At 42.5% G+C, this 16,143-nt stretch overlaps 1 protein-coding gene across 5 annotated transcripts in view; it reads left to right on the top strand.

Annotated features, from left to right (window-relative positions):
- Window positions 1-16,143, top strand: part of pard3bb (par-3 family cell polarity regulator beta b) — a 339,860-nt gene that overhangs the window by 167,977 nt on the left and 155,740 nt on the right. For 4 of the 5 annotated variants that reach the window (XM_061723990.1, XM_061723988.1, XM_061723992.1 and 1 more), the window contains 2 exons: window positions 7,999-8,101; window positions 12,048-12,178. In XM_061723990.1, the coding sequence (XP_061579974.1) occupies window positions 7,999-8,101; window positions 12,048-12,178 (234 nt within the window). The remainder of the gene's footprint in view (window positions 1-7,998; window positions 8,102-12,047; window positions 12,179-16,143) is intronic. The other variant, XM_061723991.1, reaches the window with a different exon arrangement.

The raw sequence follows: 16,143 nt of genomic DNA, 5'->3' as shown, positions 1-16,143 counted from the left end.
GAAATCAAGCAATAATAACGAAGATACAGAACATCTACAGTTCAACGGGGCTCCTGTGGTCTTTTAAAGATGGACGCGCCCTCTTGGCCACGTGCAATTAGAACGGATGGTGATCCCGGTGTTAAACCGTGATCAACTGCAGAAAACAGCGCTTTAAAACATGAATGACTAGCAGAAAGTAGTGACTACAAATTAATGAAAACAGTCCTTATAATGATGGTGGTGTAATCTCAGCTCTGAACACAGATTTAGCTCTGTAACACTCCCAGTTAAACTCATACACCCAGGTCTCAAAACCTCACGCCTCCTCGGGTCTCCGGGTGCCGATCAGGGGTTCCTGCCGGGTCTTTGGTCGGAGTCCGATCCCAGAGAGTCCTCCCGCCTCTCCCGCTCCTCCTCCTGACTCTGGAATCACGAGAGGACGGGGGTACAGCTGAAGCAGCCGGCGCTCCAGCTCCGGTCCGGAGGCTATCACGTCGTCTCGGGGGCGCGCGGGGCCAGTCTACTTCTTCTGAGTGCTGGTGCCCGTCGGCCTGAGCGCGTGGCCCCGGGACGGGCAGCGGGATGCGTCTCGGTTCTGCGCGGGGCAGGCTGTCCACAGGTCCTTTCAGGTGAAGTTTAAGAGCAGAGAGAGAGGTTAGGAAAGAAGAACGGGTCTCACCCTGGGCCGGGGCCGAGCTTCGAAGCGGCTTCCCCCCCCTTTCCAGCTCCCAGGGACCGGGGACACGTGAAGCAGGACTCTGGATGAAAAGTTGAGACCGGGAGCTGATGGGGGCGGCTCCGTGCACCGCGGCTTCAACGGGCTGCAGGTCCACCGGAGCGGCCCGATGGGGCCTTACACCTCCCCCCAGCCGGGGGGAGAAAGGGAGATGGGATCTTGGCCCAGAGCCAAACGATCCAGCTCGGATGAGAGGGTGATCGGAAGAGAGGAGAAGAAGAAGCAGCGGCAGGGGTTTTGATCCTACGCGCGCTGCGGTGACGTCATCGGTGCCTCATTGCGATTGGATGGGGCGCCGCTTGTGGGCGCCGCCCCATCCCGCAAGGCATGCTGGGGGGTTGCTGGTAGGTTTTTGTGTCTGTCCAAAGAGGCCTGGTTTCAGGGCTCCGCTGCGTCCCGACCCCTGCTTAGGTGTCATAAAACCCCAAGGAAGTCTGTTTTCCCCGGCAGAAACCCTGCTGGGTCCTTGTTTTGATCTCCGGCCATGCCGTGGGGTCGTAAACGGACTATCTCGACCCAGGCCGAGATAACCAGGAGTTAGCAGCAGGGGGTCGCAGGACTTCAGGAAGAAGGGGCAAAGTCTGGTTTTACAGGTCCTCATAATCACAAAATGTTCATACATTTTATAAGTTCAGATGGGCATATGGTCGGGCACAACATCCCCCCTTCGAATCGAAAACCGGAATGCAGGGTCTGGTTGTCGAATCTAACAACGGTGCACCAGTCCATGTGGTCATAAACTCTGGTTGGGGGCGTGAGGCTAGCCTGGTTAGTCCACTAGGCGAGCAATGCACAAAAATATGAAAAGAAAAACATATTCAAAGCAATAACATCATTCATTTACCTAACACAGTGATATCACTCTTAAAGTGCGGTAGATGAAAGATAAAAGGAGGGGTTAGTTAGGTTTCAGTATGTACACTGTACCTAAAATCAAAAACCAACAATTTAACCACTCTTTGATTAATTGCTAGGCGACAAAAACACACAAATTAACTTAGGTCGGCTATGGAAGCCTGGAAATTGTGTGTAGGCGTGAATTTTTTTTAACGCCCCAAAGTATCCTACCCCCCTTTCAGGTGTGGAGCGGGCTTCCACTTCTGGGTCAGAAAAATTGTGAGGGGGCCGCTGCATAAAGATAATGCAGCTGTTCAGTGTTCTCTGGCTAAAAAGGTCAAACGTGGGACCCCCCTGTGCTCTGAGGTACGGCGTCTGCGCCTTGGTTGTTCTTCTCTGGTTTACTTTAAGAAAACGCTGAGCTGCTTCTTCAGCGTCAGTAACAGTGAAAACTGGGAAGGGCCGCAGCTCCTTTCGGGTAATTAATTTATCGGCTTACTCATAGTGGCGTCTGACCAGGGGGCTCAGGGGGATGAGATGACCGGGCTCACCACTTTTGGGTCCAGCCTAAGAACAGACTTGCCTGTCGGTCCATCTCGCATCAGCCTGTCCACCTCTTCTGGTTCTCCGTCCACTGCGATGAGCTCTCTGCCATTAATAACCACACCTCAGCTCACGATCCAGGCCCCAGCGCTTCGCTTGGGATTCTGGCAAGAGATTACACTTATTAACGAAGTCAGCTCACGTTATCACCCAGATTAGAAGAAATTAAACCGATAACAAACCCTGAGAGACTGGGGTATTGGTTATAACCTTAGAAGCAAGAACCAACTGAAAGGAATTAATAAAGTGAATAAAAAGGGGAGGAATCTTTAAATAACTTTAAATTAAAGATTCAACTTAAAACACAGTAGAGATTAATCTGAGAAGATTAATAACTCACATGGGGTAATCAGCAACAGTTCAATTAATAGAATTAAAGAAATTAAGTCAACCATTACCTTCAGTTAAGTATGGTTGCAAAAGGGAATTAATCAGATATTAATAAAATAGTGATCCCTCAATAAAAGTTCAGATTAATAAAAATCAGGAACTTACAGCGAGCCAACCATTAGTTTCCATGGAACCTGGTTGCAAAAGGAAATTACTCAAACAGATTCACAAAATTGAGTGATAGAAAAAGTTCAGGTTAATAAAATTAACAGAACTTAAAGCAAACCCAACCATTACCTTCAGTGAAGCAGTAGCATTAGCTTCAGTGAAGTAAGGTTGCAGAGGAAATCAATCACAAGATTAATAATCGTGTGATGAAAAATAAAAGTTCAAATTAATTAAATTAAAGAACTTAACAAAGCAACCAACCCTTAGTGAGGCGAGGTTGCCATTAACAGGTTTTAAAATACCCGTAGGAATCAGATAATGAGGGGGGAAGAAAAATAAAAATATTTTCTTTCCCGATCAAAATTAATGTTGTTATTTCATACAACCTGGTCACAAATATTGTCTCGAGAGAGCCTCACGCTGGGGCGCCATTTATGTTTCGAGAGAGCCTCACACGGGCGGACCATTTATGTTGTGCAACTCATAGGTAGCTTGGCTGTCCAGTTATCAAGGCTAATGATAATTCTATTAAAGAATTATTAATAATTAATAAAGTTGACTATTTATCAAATTGTATTATCAAAAATGATAATTCTCGTAGGGGCACCACCGCCGGGGCCTTACTTCCGGTGGGATTCGATAACTAACAGCAGAAAATCAGTCTCATTATGATTTGAATTATCCTGCAGAACAGCAAATCTTACAGAATAACAGTGAAGGCGTGATATCCGAACACTAGGCTCTGCTTAAACAAATCAATTTGTGACCAAATCTTGCATGAAATAACACAACCACTCATAAAGAAATCAATCAGAATTTATTTACATACGGGTGTCAAAAGATGATAAACGCAACACCCAAATAAACCTGATGGCAGAAATGGCTTAAGTATCCATAAAACAATTAATTAACTAGAAAAACAACAATCAATAAAATGAAACATAAACGTTAAATGCATGGAATGAAAAAAAGAGAAGAAATCAAGCAATAATAACGAAGATACAGAACATCTACAGTTCAACGGGGCTCCTGTGGTCTTTTAAAGATGGACGCGCCCTCTTGGCCACGTGCAATTAGAACGGATGGTGATCCCGGTGTTAAACCGTGATCAACTGCAGAAAACAGCGCTTTAAAACATGAATGACTAGCAGAAAGTAGTGACTACAAATTAATGAAAACAGTCCTTATAATGATGGTGGTGTAATCTCAGCTCTGAACACAGATTTAGCTCTGTAACACTCCCAGTTAAACTCATACACCCAGGTCTCAAAACCTCACGCCTCCTCGGGTCTCCGGGTGCCGATCAGGGGTTCCTGCCGGGTCTTTGGTCGGAGTCCGATCCCAGAGAGTCCTCCCGCCTCTCCCGCTCCTCCTCCTGACTCTGGAATCACGAGAGGACGGGGGTACAGCTGAAGCAGCCGGCGCTCCAGCTCCGGTCCGGAGGCTATCACGTCGTCTCGGGGGCGCGCGGGGCCAGTCTACTTCTTCTGAGTGCTGGTGCCCGTCGGCCTGAGCGCGTGGCCCCGGGACGGGCAGCGGGATGCGTCTCGGTTCTGCGCGGGGCAGGCTGTCCACAGGTCCTTTCAGGTGAAGTTTAAGAGCAGAGAGAGAGGTTAGGAAAGAAGAACGGGTCTCACCCTGGGCCGGGGCCGAGCTTCGAAGCGGCTTCCCCCCCCTTTCCAGCTCCCAGGGACCGGGGACACGTGAAGCAGGACTCTGGATGAAAAGTTGAGACCGGGAGCTGATGGGGGCGGCTCCGTGCACCGCGGCTTCAACGGGCTGCAGGTCCACCGGAGCGGCCCGATGGGGCCTTACACCTCCCCCCAGCCGGGGGGAGAAAGGGAGATGGGATCTTGGCCCAGAGCCAAACGATCCAGCTCGGATGAGAGGGTGATCGGAAGAGAGGAGAAGAAGAAGCAGCGGCAGGGGTTTTGATCCTACGCGCGCTGCGGTGACGTCATCGGTGCCTCATTGCGATTGGATGGGGCGCCGCTTGTGGGCGCCGCCCCATCCCGCAAGGCATGCTGGGGGGTTGCTGGTAGGTTTTTGTGTCTATCCAAAGAGGCCTGGTTTCAGGGCTCCGCTGCGTCCCGACCCCTGCTTAGGTGTCATAAAACCCCAAGGAAGTCTGTTTTCCCCGGCAGAAACCCTGCTGGGTCCTTGTTTTGATCTCCGGCCATGCCGTGGGGTCGTAAACGGACTATCTCGACCCAGGCCGAGATAACCAGGAGTTAGCAGCAGGGGGTCGCAGGACTTCAGGAAGAAGGGGCAAAGTCTGGTTTTACAGGTCCTCATAATCACAAAATGTTCATACATTTTATAAGTTCAGATGGGCATATGGTCGGGCACAACACATAGCATCAGAGAAACCTCCGTCACAGACGTGTAAATGAACTCTGATCTTTGGACTTGTTGCTAATAAAAGTCTGGATGGTAATTTATTTTGTTTGAAATATCAGTTCATCATATTAGAATACATGTTTGCACTGCGTGATGGTCCTTTCCTGCTGCATCCAAGACTACAGATGTTGATGATGGATAAGGTTAACACCAGTCTTACTTTTTACACAATTAAGTTTTAGGTGGTATTTGATGATGTATCTCTATGTTGAGGTGGCAGACAAAGGTTTTCCCAAAGGAGCCCTTTACGCATGTGGTTATATCACTTGTTGATGGATAGCTGACCATCTCAGGGATCAGAGACACGTCCAGTTTGGGCTACAACCTTACCCTGTATGTAGTGAATATCATCCAGATTCCTAGAAAAGGAATCATTAACCTTTCCAGCCATTTTTAAACCCTAATTTTAAGTATTTCACCATTTTGATTTGTTGTTGTTTTTTCCCCCCAAGCATTTCTTTGCAATGAAGAGGTCCTCTGCTCATCTTAGCCCCTCAAAGATGAAAGTCCTTTCACCGATGCTGGTCCTGTAGCAACTCATCTGTTAGAAGTTACATCCTGACTTTTTTGCGTCACCCCCTCACGATAGGGTTGCCACCTTTCAGAAATAGAAATAAGGGACGCCCTGATTTCAGCAGCGCAGGAGCCAAAAAAAAAAGCCCCAAAACTTCTAAACTGAATAAAAATGTGTTTATTTTATATGAAAAAACAAAATGCTTTGATTTAAAGTTTAAAGTGCTTTAATAGCATTGAACTAGCATGACTGTACAGACAGACAACCGTACTAGTAACTGAAATATCCTCCTATGCTACGTATGTCCACATCAGCCAAGATGTATAATATAGCCTACAGGTGAAGAATATGGTGGAAAGTTAATTTATTTCAATAATTCAACTAGAATATGGTGTAAAAGTTAACTTATTTCAATAATTCAACTAGAATATGGTGTAAAAGTTAATTTATTTCAATAATTCAACTAGAATATGGTGTAAAAGTTAACTTATTTCAATAATTCAACTAGAATATGGTGTAAAAGTTAATTTATTTCAATAATTCAACTACAATATGGTGTAAAAGTTAACTTATTTCAATAATTCAACTAGAATATGGTGTAAAAGTTAATTTATTTCAATAATTCAACTAGAATATGGTGTAAAAGTTAACTTATTTCAATAATTCAACTAGAATATGGTGTAAAAGTTAATTTATTTCAATAATTCAACTACAATATGGTGTAAAAGTTAACTTATTTCAATAATTCAACTAGAATATGGTGTAAAAGTTAATTTATTTCAATAATTCAACTAGAATATGGAGTAAAAGTTAACTTATTTCAATAATTCAACTAGAATATGGTGTAAAAGTTAATTTATTTCAATAATTCAACTAGAATATGGTTTAAAAGTTAATGAAAATACGGTACAAATCGTGTCCCGTATTAGTTCAATACGGGACGCAACATTTTTTTCTCAAATAAAGGACAATTCTGTATTTTATGGGACGGGTGGCAAACCTACCTCACGAGCACGACGCTGCCCCGGTACCAACACTTTCTGGAATGTGATTCAGAAGTGAAATGCCTAAATAGATGCAAGAATTGTTATAGAACACTTGTGATTGTGTCTGAAAAGACTGGAAAAGTCAAAGTAAATGTGATAATTTGTGCATTTCTCATTTTTGATTTAAGTTTTTGTGTTGTCCGAACGTTCTGATGTTGGGAAGTTACATGAGGATCAACTCTCAAACATCATTCCACAGAACTTGAGCTTCATTTCTGGCCCAATTTGTCACGCTTACACAGAAAGTGCTTCACATGACTTTCTGACTCCATCTCCTATAACTCTCTCAGAACATGAGACCTGAACCACACTGCTGTGCCATAAGTCTATTCTCCTGCTTTCTACACTCACCTGCAGTGATTGTGAGCTGTGTTCTTTGAGCAGCAGCAGAGCGTTGTTATTATCCATACAGGTGGCTTTCAGTCAGAATATTGAGTTTTTTCTAACACGTGCTTTGGAAGCACTCTTATCCCCATGTACCAACACTAGTAAGAAACGTAAAATGCAGCAAAATAGATTTCAACCACAGTGACATTGTTCAGGTCCTGTTCATGAGCATTTACTGTGTACAGCACTCTGCTGCCTGGTTAGATTGATTCATATAAGTGCCTATCGGTTCCATCAGACAAATAAAAAAAAAAGGCCCAAAAAAAAAAAAACTAAGGTTAAGACATCTTTTTGAACATTGTAAGGAAAGAAAAGTCGAGGAGAAGAGGCCGGACGGAACGGCTTTGTTCTCTGTTGAGTTTGTTCTTATCATCGACTTGTCGAGTGACTTATCTTATTTACTGTCTCAAAAACACCATACAGATGGTTCTCTTTATCTGTTGAAAATTAAATTGATATGAAACTCCTGTGCAGCTGTAATAGCACCACTAAAAATACTGAATTATTAAAGGAGCATGAGGCTCCTTTTAAGAATTGAGACTCTCTAGCGCCACCCTTCGCCACGACGGCCGTTGGGGGTACTGCAGCCAACAGCGAAGCCGGCACGGGAGAACGGGGATAACGCGCATGAAGCGTCATGTGACGTCACATCCGCAGCCCAGCGCGGGAAATTCGGCGGCCGAATTGCAGCACATTTTGCAGCACACAGCCTTTTCAAGGCAACGGAGAGATACACTAGAGGGCTCATTCTTTTTGGTTTGGAACGCTTCATCTGACATTATTACTAGAAAACGTAAAACGTATACAAATTTTTTTCATAAATCCTGCCTCAATCCTGCCTCATGCTCCTTTAACATTTGTATAAGCTGCCCCTTACTAGTGCACCCCAGGAAATATATCACATATATGTATATACAGTATGTATGTATTTATTCACGGACAGGCTGGATTGTATCATTTCTGCTGATTCCATTTTCTCTCACTTTTCTTTCCAGTGACCAATGGGAATTACTCTCACATGGATGATGACGAGGACGGGCTGCTGTATGGACAGGACGCTGACATCAGCATCTCCAACCAATACTATTTACAGGAGAGGTGTGTGGAGCAGCATGCATTTCAGTCCATCATTTTCATACAGAAAGCTTGGATATTATAAACATTTTACCAAATCAAAGGGTGACCATCTTCTCTACTAAATGTTATCTTTGTCCATACAGAGATCTCTGACACATCAGCAGGTGGTTCATATGAACAGCAAACTTGAAATGTTTGAGCGTCTTTTATAAATCAAATATCTCTAAACCAGTAATAGTCAGCGAGCGCCACTTAATGGACTGCAAAAACTGTTGGGGCGCGAGGCCCGATATGGCTCCTCACCACGTGGTGGTAGTCAGTTGTTTAACTATTTCACTAAGCAGAAGAAAAAGGAAAGACATAAGAGAGAGAGATTCTGGTTATGTCAAAGTACCAACAATCTTACTTCTGCATTGACGCTCATGTTTGGTTGCAGTTCCTCGACTGACCGATAGAGTCTGGCTCCAAAAGCGAGTCAGTCTCCACTGATTAGTTCGGAAACTAATGGGTCACTTGACTGAATGCTTTCTCCATTGTTATATACAGTTTATGGTTCTGTCATACAGTCTATAAGGTCCTTACTTACTGGTGTTTCTTTGTGGAACATTACCCCCTTTTTCTGGTCTCAATACCTGTAAGTAAGAGCCATTTTCCGAAAAGCGTAAAATCTGACCCCCTCTTTTTTCCACCTACCGGGATAGAAAAAGAGGCCTAAAAAAGAGAGACCGGCTGTGTATGTGAGGGACATTCCCCCATTGTGTAACCGAGTGTGAGGACAACCTTCTGATCATGTTGGTTATAGGCATGGGGCGATATACGATATTATCGTATATCGCGATAAAAAACGGCCGCGATAACGTTATCGTGGGGTACTGTAATTATCGCCAATTTTTTTTTTTTTTTTTTTTTTTGTCACACAAGGCTACCAGCCAGGTAGAAGCCAGTGTTATTTTTTTCATGTATTTTATTAATATTTTTATTATTATTATTTATTTAATATTTTTTCAGAGAGTAGTACAATCCGTGTGCATTTGACTACTGTGGCACTTTATTTTCACTCAATCTTTGTGTTGGCCATGCAGCTTTTGTTTTGTATACTACAGAGCATTGCCTTTATTTTATTATTTTTCCAGAGAGCTGTACTAAGTAGCAGGCAGCCAGCCACTGTTAAAGTTTCAGAGAGTAATACAATCAGTGTGCATTTGGCTCTACTTTGTCACTTTATTTCTATTTGTCACTTATTTCTTTCGACTCTCAGGGAAGTATTTTCTTACAAAAAAAGAAAGTTCAAATAAGTACCGGTACTATAGTTTACACTTTGTAATGCATAACATTTACAGTACACTATTTGTTCTCTACCTCAAGTGTCACTGTGTTGAGAATGATTTGAGAATAAATGTTCTGAAGGAACCAATGGATCCACGGTTAGTGTTTTTCCTTGCATTTTAAGAATTTTATAAGCAACGCGCTAATATCGTGATAATATCGTAATCGTGATATTTTTGTCCACTAATATCGTGATATGAAATTTTCATATCGTCCCATGCCTAGTTGGTTATAGGTGGCTGGCACCTTTACAGGGACAGACAGGAAGTCTGCACCACGCATCATATTCTAATTCACTCCACTATGATTTAACAAAGATCAATACAAGAAAATGTATTAGTTTTTAAAGAGAAGATGATATAAGTCACTACATTATTGTTCGGTTTGAAGAAACAGTTGAATAACGCGGCTGGAATCGCATGCTTTCACGTCAAGTACAGGATGACGTCACCTGTCGTCCTGCCAACGAATTGATGACAAACACAGTAAGAAAACACTGATTAAACTGACATAGAGTGGCATATATATTTTTTAACTGTCCCTGTTTGCCGCCGACGCTCATTAGCACAGGAGCTGCACTTTGCTCCAGGGACGTTCAGCGCTCGTGGTTAAAACCCGCTCACAAATGAAACAGCAACTGGTGAGGAAGACCTGGACCTGCAGCACTTTTATTTACTGTACTGATGCGGAATCAGTACAGAAAAAAAAAAGTTACTTCTCCACATCATTTTGCTGAACACACACACACACACACACACACACACACACACACACACACACACACACACACACACAGTCATTCTCTCGCCCATGCACTCTTGTGCACACGCTCCTGTTAAAATGACCATAACAATAAGAAGCAACCTGACAGCATTTTCCTCCGCTATGATTCACTATTTGATCCCGGAATGCCAGTTTCCTGTACGTAAGGACACTCTTTGCAGGGTTTTCCTCTCTTCCTTGGGTCAGTATGTGAAGGCCAATGGTGTAGAACTGGTGACCCACTTTAACGGAAATGTTACAGAACGCTGGCATGTAAGCGCCTTGTGGTTCTGCCATGCACAAATGAAGACAGCTGCTCATTAGCAGACTAAAGGGAAACATTACTTATTTTTAATTAATTTCTCTTACCACATAATTAATATGTCAAAATTTCTTTTCAGTTTTTTGAGGCATTAATAAACTTGATTTGAGGCTTCATACTTGAAGAAACTTGATTTGTTCAAATAATTGCTAGCTGTTCGATGTCTTATTAGATGTGCAGGTTTACATGCGCAATATATATGAATATCTTTGAGATGATGGTAGTTTATCATATTATTTATTTCACAAGGGCCCAGAGGTCAAAAAGGTAAGAACCCCTGCTTTAAACCAAACCCCCAAACTGATTTTACTAATTTAGCCTTTGTCAAGCCCCGCCCTGTTGCTAGGTCACACAAAACTGTCATCTCTCTCGTCCACTTCTATTTTTTATTTTTTTTTTTAACTTGTCTGCACACATATTAATGGTTGATACCATGTCGGTACAAACCTAAGGCATATATATGTGCATTATTACTATATTTAATAGTACATACAACATACAAACCCAGTGATTTTTTATTTTTTTTTCTCTCGTCCACTTCCATTGTAAAAACAGGGTTTTTCATCACTTTATTTCTAATGAATGCACCGAAGAAAATCAACAGCAACTAGATATAGATAAAAAGGAACACTCTGGGTACCATTTAGTGAGTTTAAAAATCTGAGGTTTTCTGTGAAAACAAGATCCTATGATTAGTTTAACTAATGTTAACATGGGTTGAACTGCGAGTCTGGCCGTCCACATAGCTTTATCCAAAGCAGACATTTTTTGTAATTTACCGTTTGCTTTGAGAAACAGATTCAATGTATTCCTATGATTCTCTCTGGGTAGCTGGTGTCACTTTTCCAATTCCCTCAAGGACACCGCTTAGTACAACGTTTTAAAAAAGTAATCCAGTTATTTCAATTTTGATACAAAGCAAGTAAAAACGACGCTTTTTCCATTGATGTGAACGAGAGAGACGGCTATTTTGTCCAACCAGATATTCTGGCCCGGATGTTGCAACGGAGAATGATTTTTTCTGTTTGGTCAGTCAGGGACCAATCTTAAGGCTGACAAAGGGTCAATTACACTGCAGGTGTGTAAAGTACTCTTGTTCAAGTTATTGGTCCTTTGGTTTACTTTTTCCATCATTGTGAATCTTTTAATGGGTGGGTTTAATGGGTTCACTATTGACACAAAAAATGATAATTGTCTTTCATCGGCTCAACAAAACCAACAATTATTGTGACTGAGATGAAGATCAGATCACATTTTATGGCAAATTAATGTGAAAAACCAGTTAATTCCAACATGTCCACTTATTATAACATTCTTTGATATGCAAGATTTGAATTGGGTAACTCTATAACTCTTTATAGACATATGAAAGACACTGAATTGTCCTAGGCATCGATCTTTTTATCTCATTTACTTTATCACTCAATTTTGTTTTGTTCCTTATATAAAATAAATCAAATCAATAGAAATAAAAAAAGACAAATAATGCTTTTATTGTCTTTTATTGTCTGCTCCAATGATTTGGTCCTCAGCAACTGCCTCATCAATCTGTTTCAGAGAGAACTCCTACACCTCCTGCCTGGCTCAGCCCCAGACTCCCAGCCAGAACCAGAACCAGCGGCAGTTCCAGCACATTAAAGCCTCCAAGAGCATGGACCTGGGTACGACTCAAAGCCAGCATCCCACTGGTGGGGAAATCTTTCTTTTGTTTATCTGCTCTGCATGGTAGCTGCATGCATCGTATCCTTACTTTGAAATCTTTCTGCAAATGCATGATCGCTGCAGGTTTTTGACAGCCACATGCAGGCACCGGCACGTATACAAACTGTGGGGCCTGTTTGGAAGTTTCTGTGGTTTTGTAGGTACTTTTTATCTATATATGTGTGTGTTTGCACTTTTTTTGTACTGACAGTATTATAGACACTCCTTTCAGGATAGACCAGATTGTCATTTATGGAAACTCAAATGCCATTCAGATGACTGACAAAGCAAATAAACACAGACAATTCTAATATTCCATGCATACTTAAAAATCTGCATTATTTTGGTCTTTTATTCAAAAAAATAAAAAGACAAATGTCAAAAAGGCAGCTTTTGCAGCCTCTCTGATCCTGTCTTTGTCACCTATTGCTCCGTAATCGCTGATATTCTGATGCGTGTGTTGAGTGACATTTTAGTGATTCAAGTCAGAAATACACATGTGTACTGTGTGTGCGCTGTAACATCTGCGCCTGAACACACACCAGTACAATATGACGGCAAATGCAGCACTGCAACAAAAACGTATTGTTTCAAATGTCACTTTCCTCGCCCCTCTTCCTCAACTGTGCCTTTCTGCCCAGATGAGAGCGCACGTCTTTGTTGGTTTGCGTTCTTGTGAGAATGTTAGATGGAAGAATTTATATTATTATTTAAACTGAACAAACATCCATTTCTATGCAAATAAACACACTTTGTATGACCTTCTTTTCACTTTTATGCACTTGATCTTCAATAAATGTGTGATCAAAAAAAGAAAGATCTGGATTTGAAACATGGATATTTGAGTACCGGTAGTTTGTCCTTTTTTCATTCCCAAATCTTATCTGAAAAGATTTTCTTTATTGATAATGATTAAAGGAGACATATTATGGCATTTAATGTATATTTTAAACAGGCCTTGAATGTCTTAAAAACAATCTAAAGCTTGTTTTTTCTACCTAAATCAGAAATTCAGCCTCTGGGCCATGTCTATAGTTTTACAGATAATAAAGCCTTTTTCTGTGGCTCATTTTCAGGGCGGGGGGGGCTATGATAATGAGGCTCTGCGCTGATTGGCTGCTTGAATGACGTGTAGGAGGGGAGGAGACAAAGCGTCGCTCCGTAGCAAAGCGTGTCCACGGTTCTGCGTTAAATTGACGCGTACCCTACGCCGTAGGCTCTGCGTTGGTGTAACGCGGAACCATAAATCAGCCTTTAGTCACCTCGTCTTCAAACAGGAAGATTGAATTTAATTCTAAACAGGTACACCACAGTGATTTACTCCGATTCCTCATCATTTCACTTCTTATGTTACAAGACAAATGAATCATGTTAACTGTAAAGAAATCACAACACTGAATTTTCACAAATGGCAACTTTATTGTTAAAATATATAAATAACATTTATGCACTATTGCTGGATCAGGAAGGACCGCGCGTCTTCTGAATGTGAACAGCTCCAGGTGCTTGAAAGATCTGAAACCACAGAAGAAAAATGTATTACGGTACTGAGCTGCCGGCTCCCCCGAGCCCGGAGCCGGCTCCCCCAGAACCCCCGGGTTCCTCGACGGTCCGGTCCGTATGCGGCGCCGGAGCTAAGCTAAATACTTAGCCCATGCAAAGATCATACAAATATAAATGACATAAGACAAAGGAACATACCGCTGACTCGTGTGCAGTTGCCGGGTCCGTGCTGTGGGATCTAATCCTTTTATGAGGGTAAATGTCGAGGCAAAACCTCATTTTTACTCTCCCTCGCTGTTCAAACCGGTGGAAACAGCCACCGCTTGTAAACAATGGCGGACGCCCCGGCCGGCTGAGCTGGTGGTGGGCGTGGTTTCAGCAGCGGAGGAGACCGAGGGCGTGGTTTGCATTTTGGTGACGTAAAGAAAATGCACAAATCCAAACGGCTCACAGAAACCACATGACACTGGGGGACTCTGTAAGGTGGGGGGGAGCAGACCTTGCAGATTTTCATGGGGTATCATCTTTTCTGTGTTGGCAGGGTGAGGGGAGACCACTTTATATATGTTAAAACAAGAAAAAACTTGTTTTTCATAATAGGTCCCCTTTAAGTGAAAATTATAATGGAATGGAATTTTCCTTAACATAAAAATGTCTCCCTTTTTTAACTGAATGGTTCAAATACTTCTTATATATATACTATACTACTTCAAATAGAATTATTCACCTCTGTAAACATGCAAAACTAAGTCCCCTGAGAAGATTGTGAAGTTCACTAACCAAACTTGTTCACACTGTAGTAACTATTATACATGAAAAATATGTTGTACACCAGTAATGATTCCAAAGTCCTGTTATAATTTAGCTCAATAGCTCAGACCCACATCTAGAGAGATCTGGTTAGCACTACCATCAATCAGAGCAACGAACAAGGTGACGTATTCAGAGACACGGAAATGAGTTAACAGTAGTGAGTTGTGGAGAAGGTTTTAATGGAGCGAGAGAGACGGAAACATCCCGTTTAGCTACTAGAGGAATTAACTGGTAAATTAAAGTTTTGTGGTAGCCTGTAAGGAAAACAGCAAATACATTTAGCTTGCAAAATCGTTCATTCTTGATGCCAAACCCATTCGAATGGCCACTCTTCCTCAGCTGTAGCCATCGATACCAAAACCAATTTGTCAAATGACTATGAAACACAGCTAACTTAAAGGGGACCTATTATGAAAAACACGTTTTCTCTTGTTTTAACATATATAAAGTGGTCTCCCCTCAGCCTGGCAACTCAGAGAAGGAGGAAAGCAACCAAATTCTGCAGTGTCTGTACAGCCGCCCGGATGAGCCATCCAGTGTGACGTGGCTTCTACGAACCGTTCATATTCTGCTCCCTTTCGTTATGTAACCAAAATGCGATTTACATAGGTTGGCCTCCGATGCGTGAAACCACGCCCACAACTAACACTGTGTCCTTCATAACTGCATGCGAGTGTCCGACTATCGCGTCGCACTGCGGACGCTCTCTGTCCACACTGAAACCGTTAATATGCAGTTCTGTTATTAATTGTTGTTCAACTCTAACAGGCCATATTATTGTGCTGAACTTGCTAACTACCCTCCCTCAAAGATTTAACAGTAGCTAGAGTACATTAACAGAAGCTAACAGTAAATTAACGTCTGCTCAGCATCCTGACAAAACACACAAAACTAACGGTCAGAAACTTCCAGCTCCCTTGCGATCTCCCTCCAGCCAGCTTCCACTTTATTGAGGTTTTTGTAGTGAAATGAGGAGGTATCATAGAGATAACTTCTCATTTCAACTAACTGGATCAGCCGTTCTTCATCCGTGACTGTTTCCTACAGCGCTTTCAACCGGCTTTCAACGTGAGCGACAGGAAGAAAATAGAAGCAGGGCGTCCGACAAATGTTCAGCTCAAAACGGCGCGCCGCGTCGCGCTGCACAGCGCTGCGTCGCTCGCGGCCAGTTAGGACAGTCCAATAGAAAATAAAGCAATGGAATTGATTTTGTCGCTGACGCTCGCTTGCGTCGCATGCAGTTAGGACACGGTGTAACTCTGCCGGCTGGAGGTTCCGCCATTTTTTCGTAGCGGTGTATCGCCTCATTCAGGCAGCCAATCAGCACAGAGCCTCATTATCAGCCTCCCCGCCCACTCAGAATCCTGCATAGATAATGAGGTTAGAGAATGGGATGATAAAGACATGGTTTAGAGGCTGAATGTCTAATTTATTAAGCAAAAACAATCAAAAGCTTGTTTTTAAGACATTCAAGGCCTGTTTAAAATAGGGATTCAATGCCATAATAGGTCCCCTTTAAGCATCGTTCGACGGATCGTTCTTGGTCTGCACCTCTGCCTTGCTGTTACCTTGCGTATGTTCGATTTTGTTCATTAGTACATATTTAAATGCATGCAGTCAGACTTTCAAAAGACAG

This window comes from Cololabis saira, chromosome 6 (genome assembly GCF_033807715.1).
Source record: "Cololabis saira isolate AMF1-May2022 chromosome 6, fColSai1.1, whole genome shotgun sequence".
Taxonomy (NCBI): domain Eukaryota; kingdom Metazoa; phylum Chordata; class Actinopteri; order Beloniformes; family Belonidae; genus Cololabis; species Cololabis saira.
The sequence above is the reverse complement of the archived record's forward strand: the minus strand, read 5'-3'. Positions and strand labels throughout refer to the sequence as shown.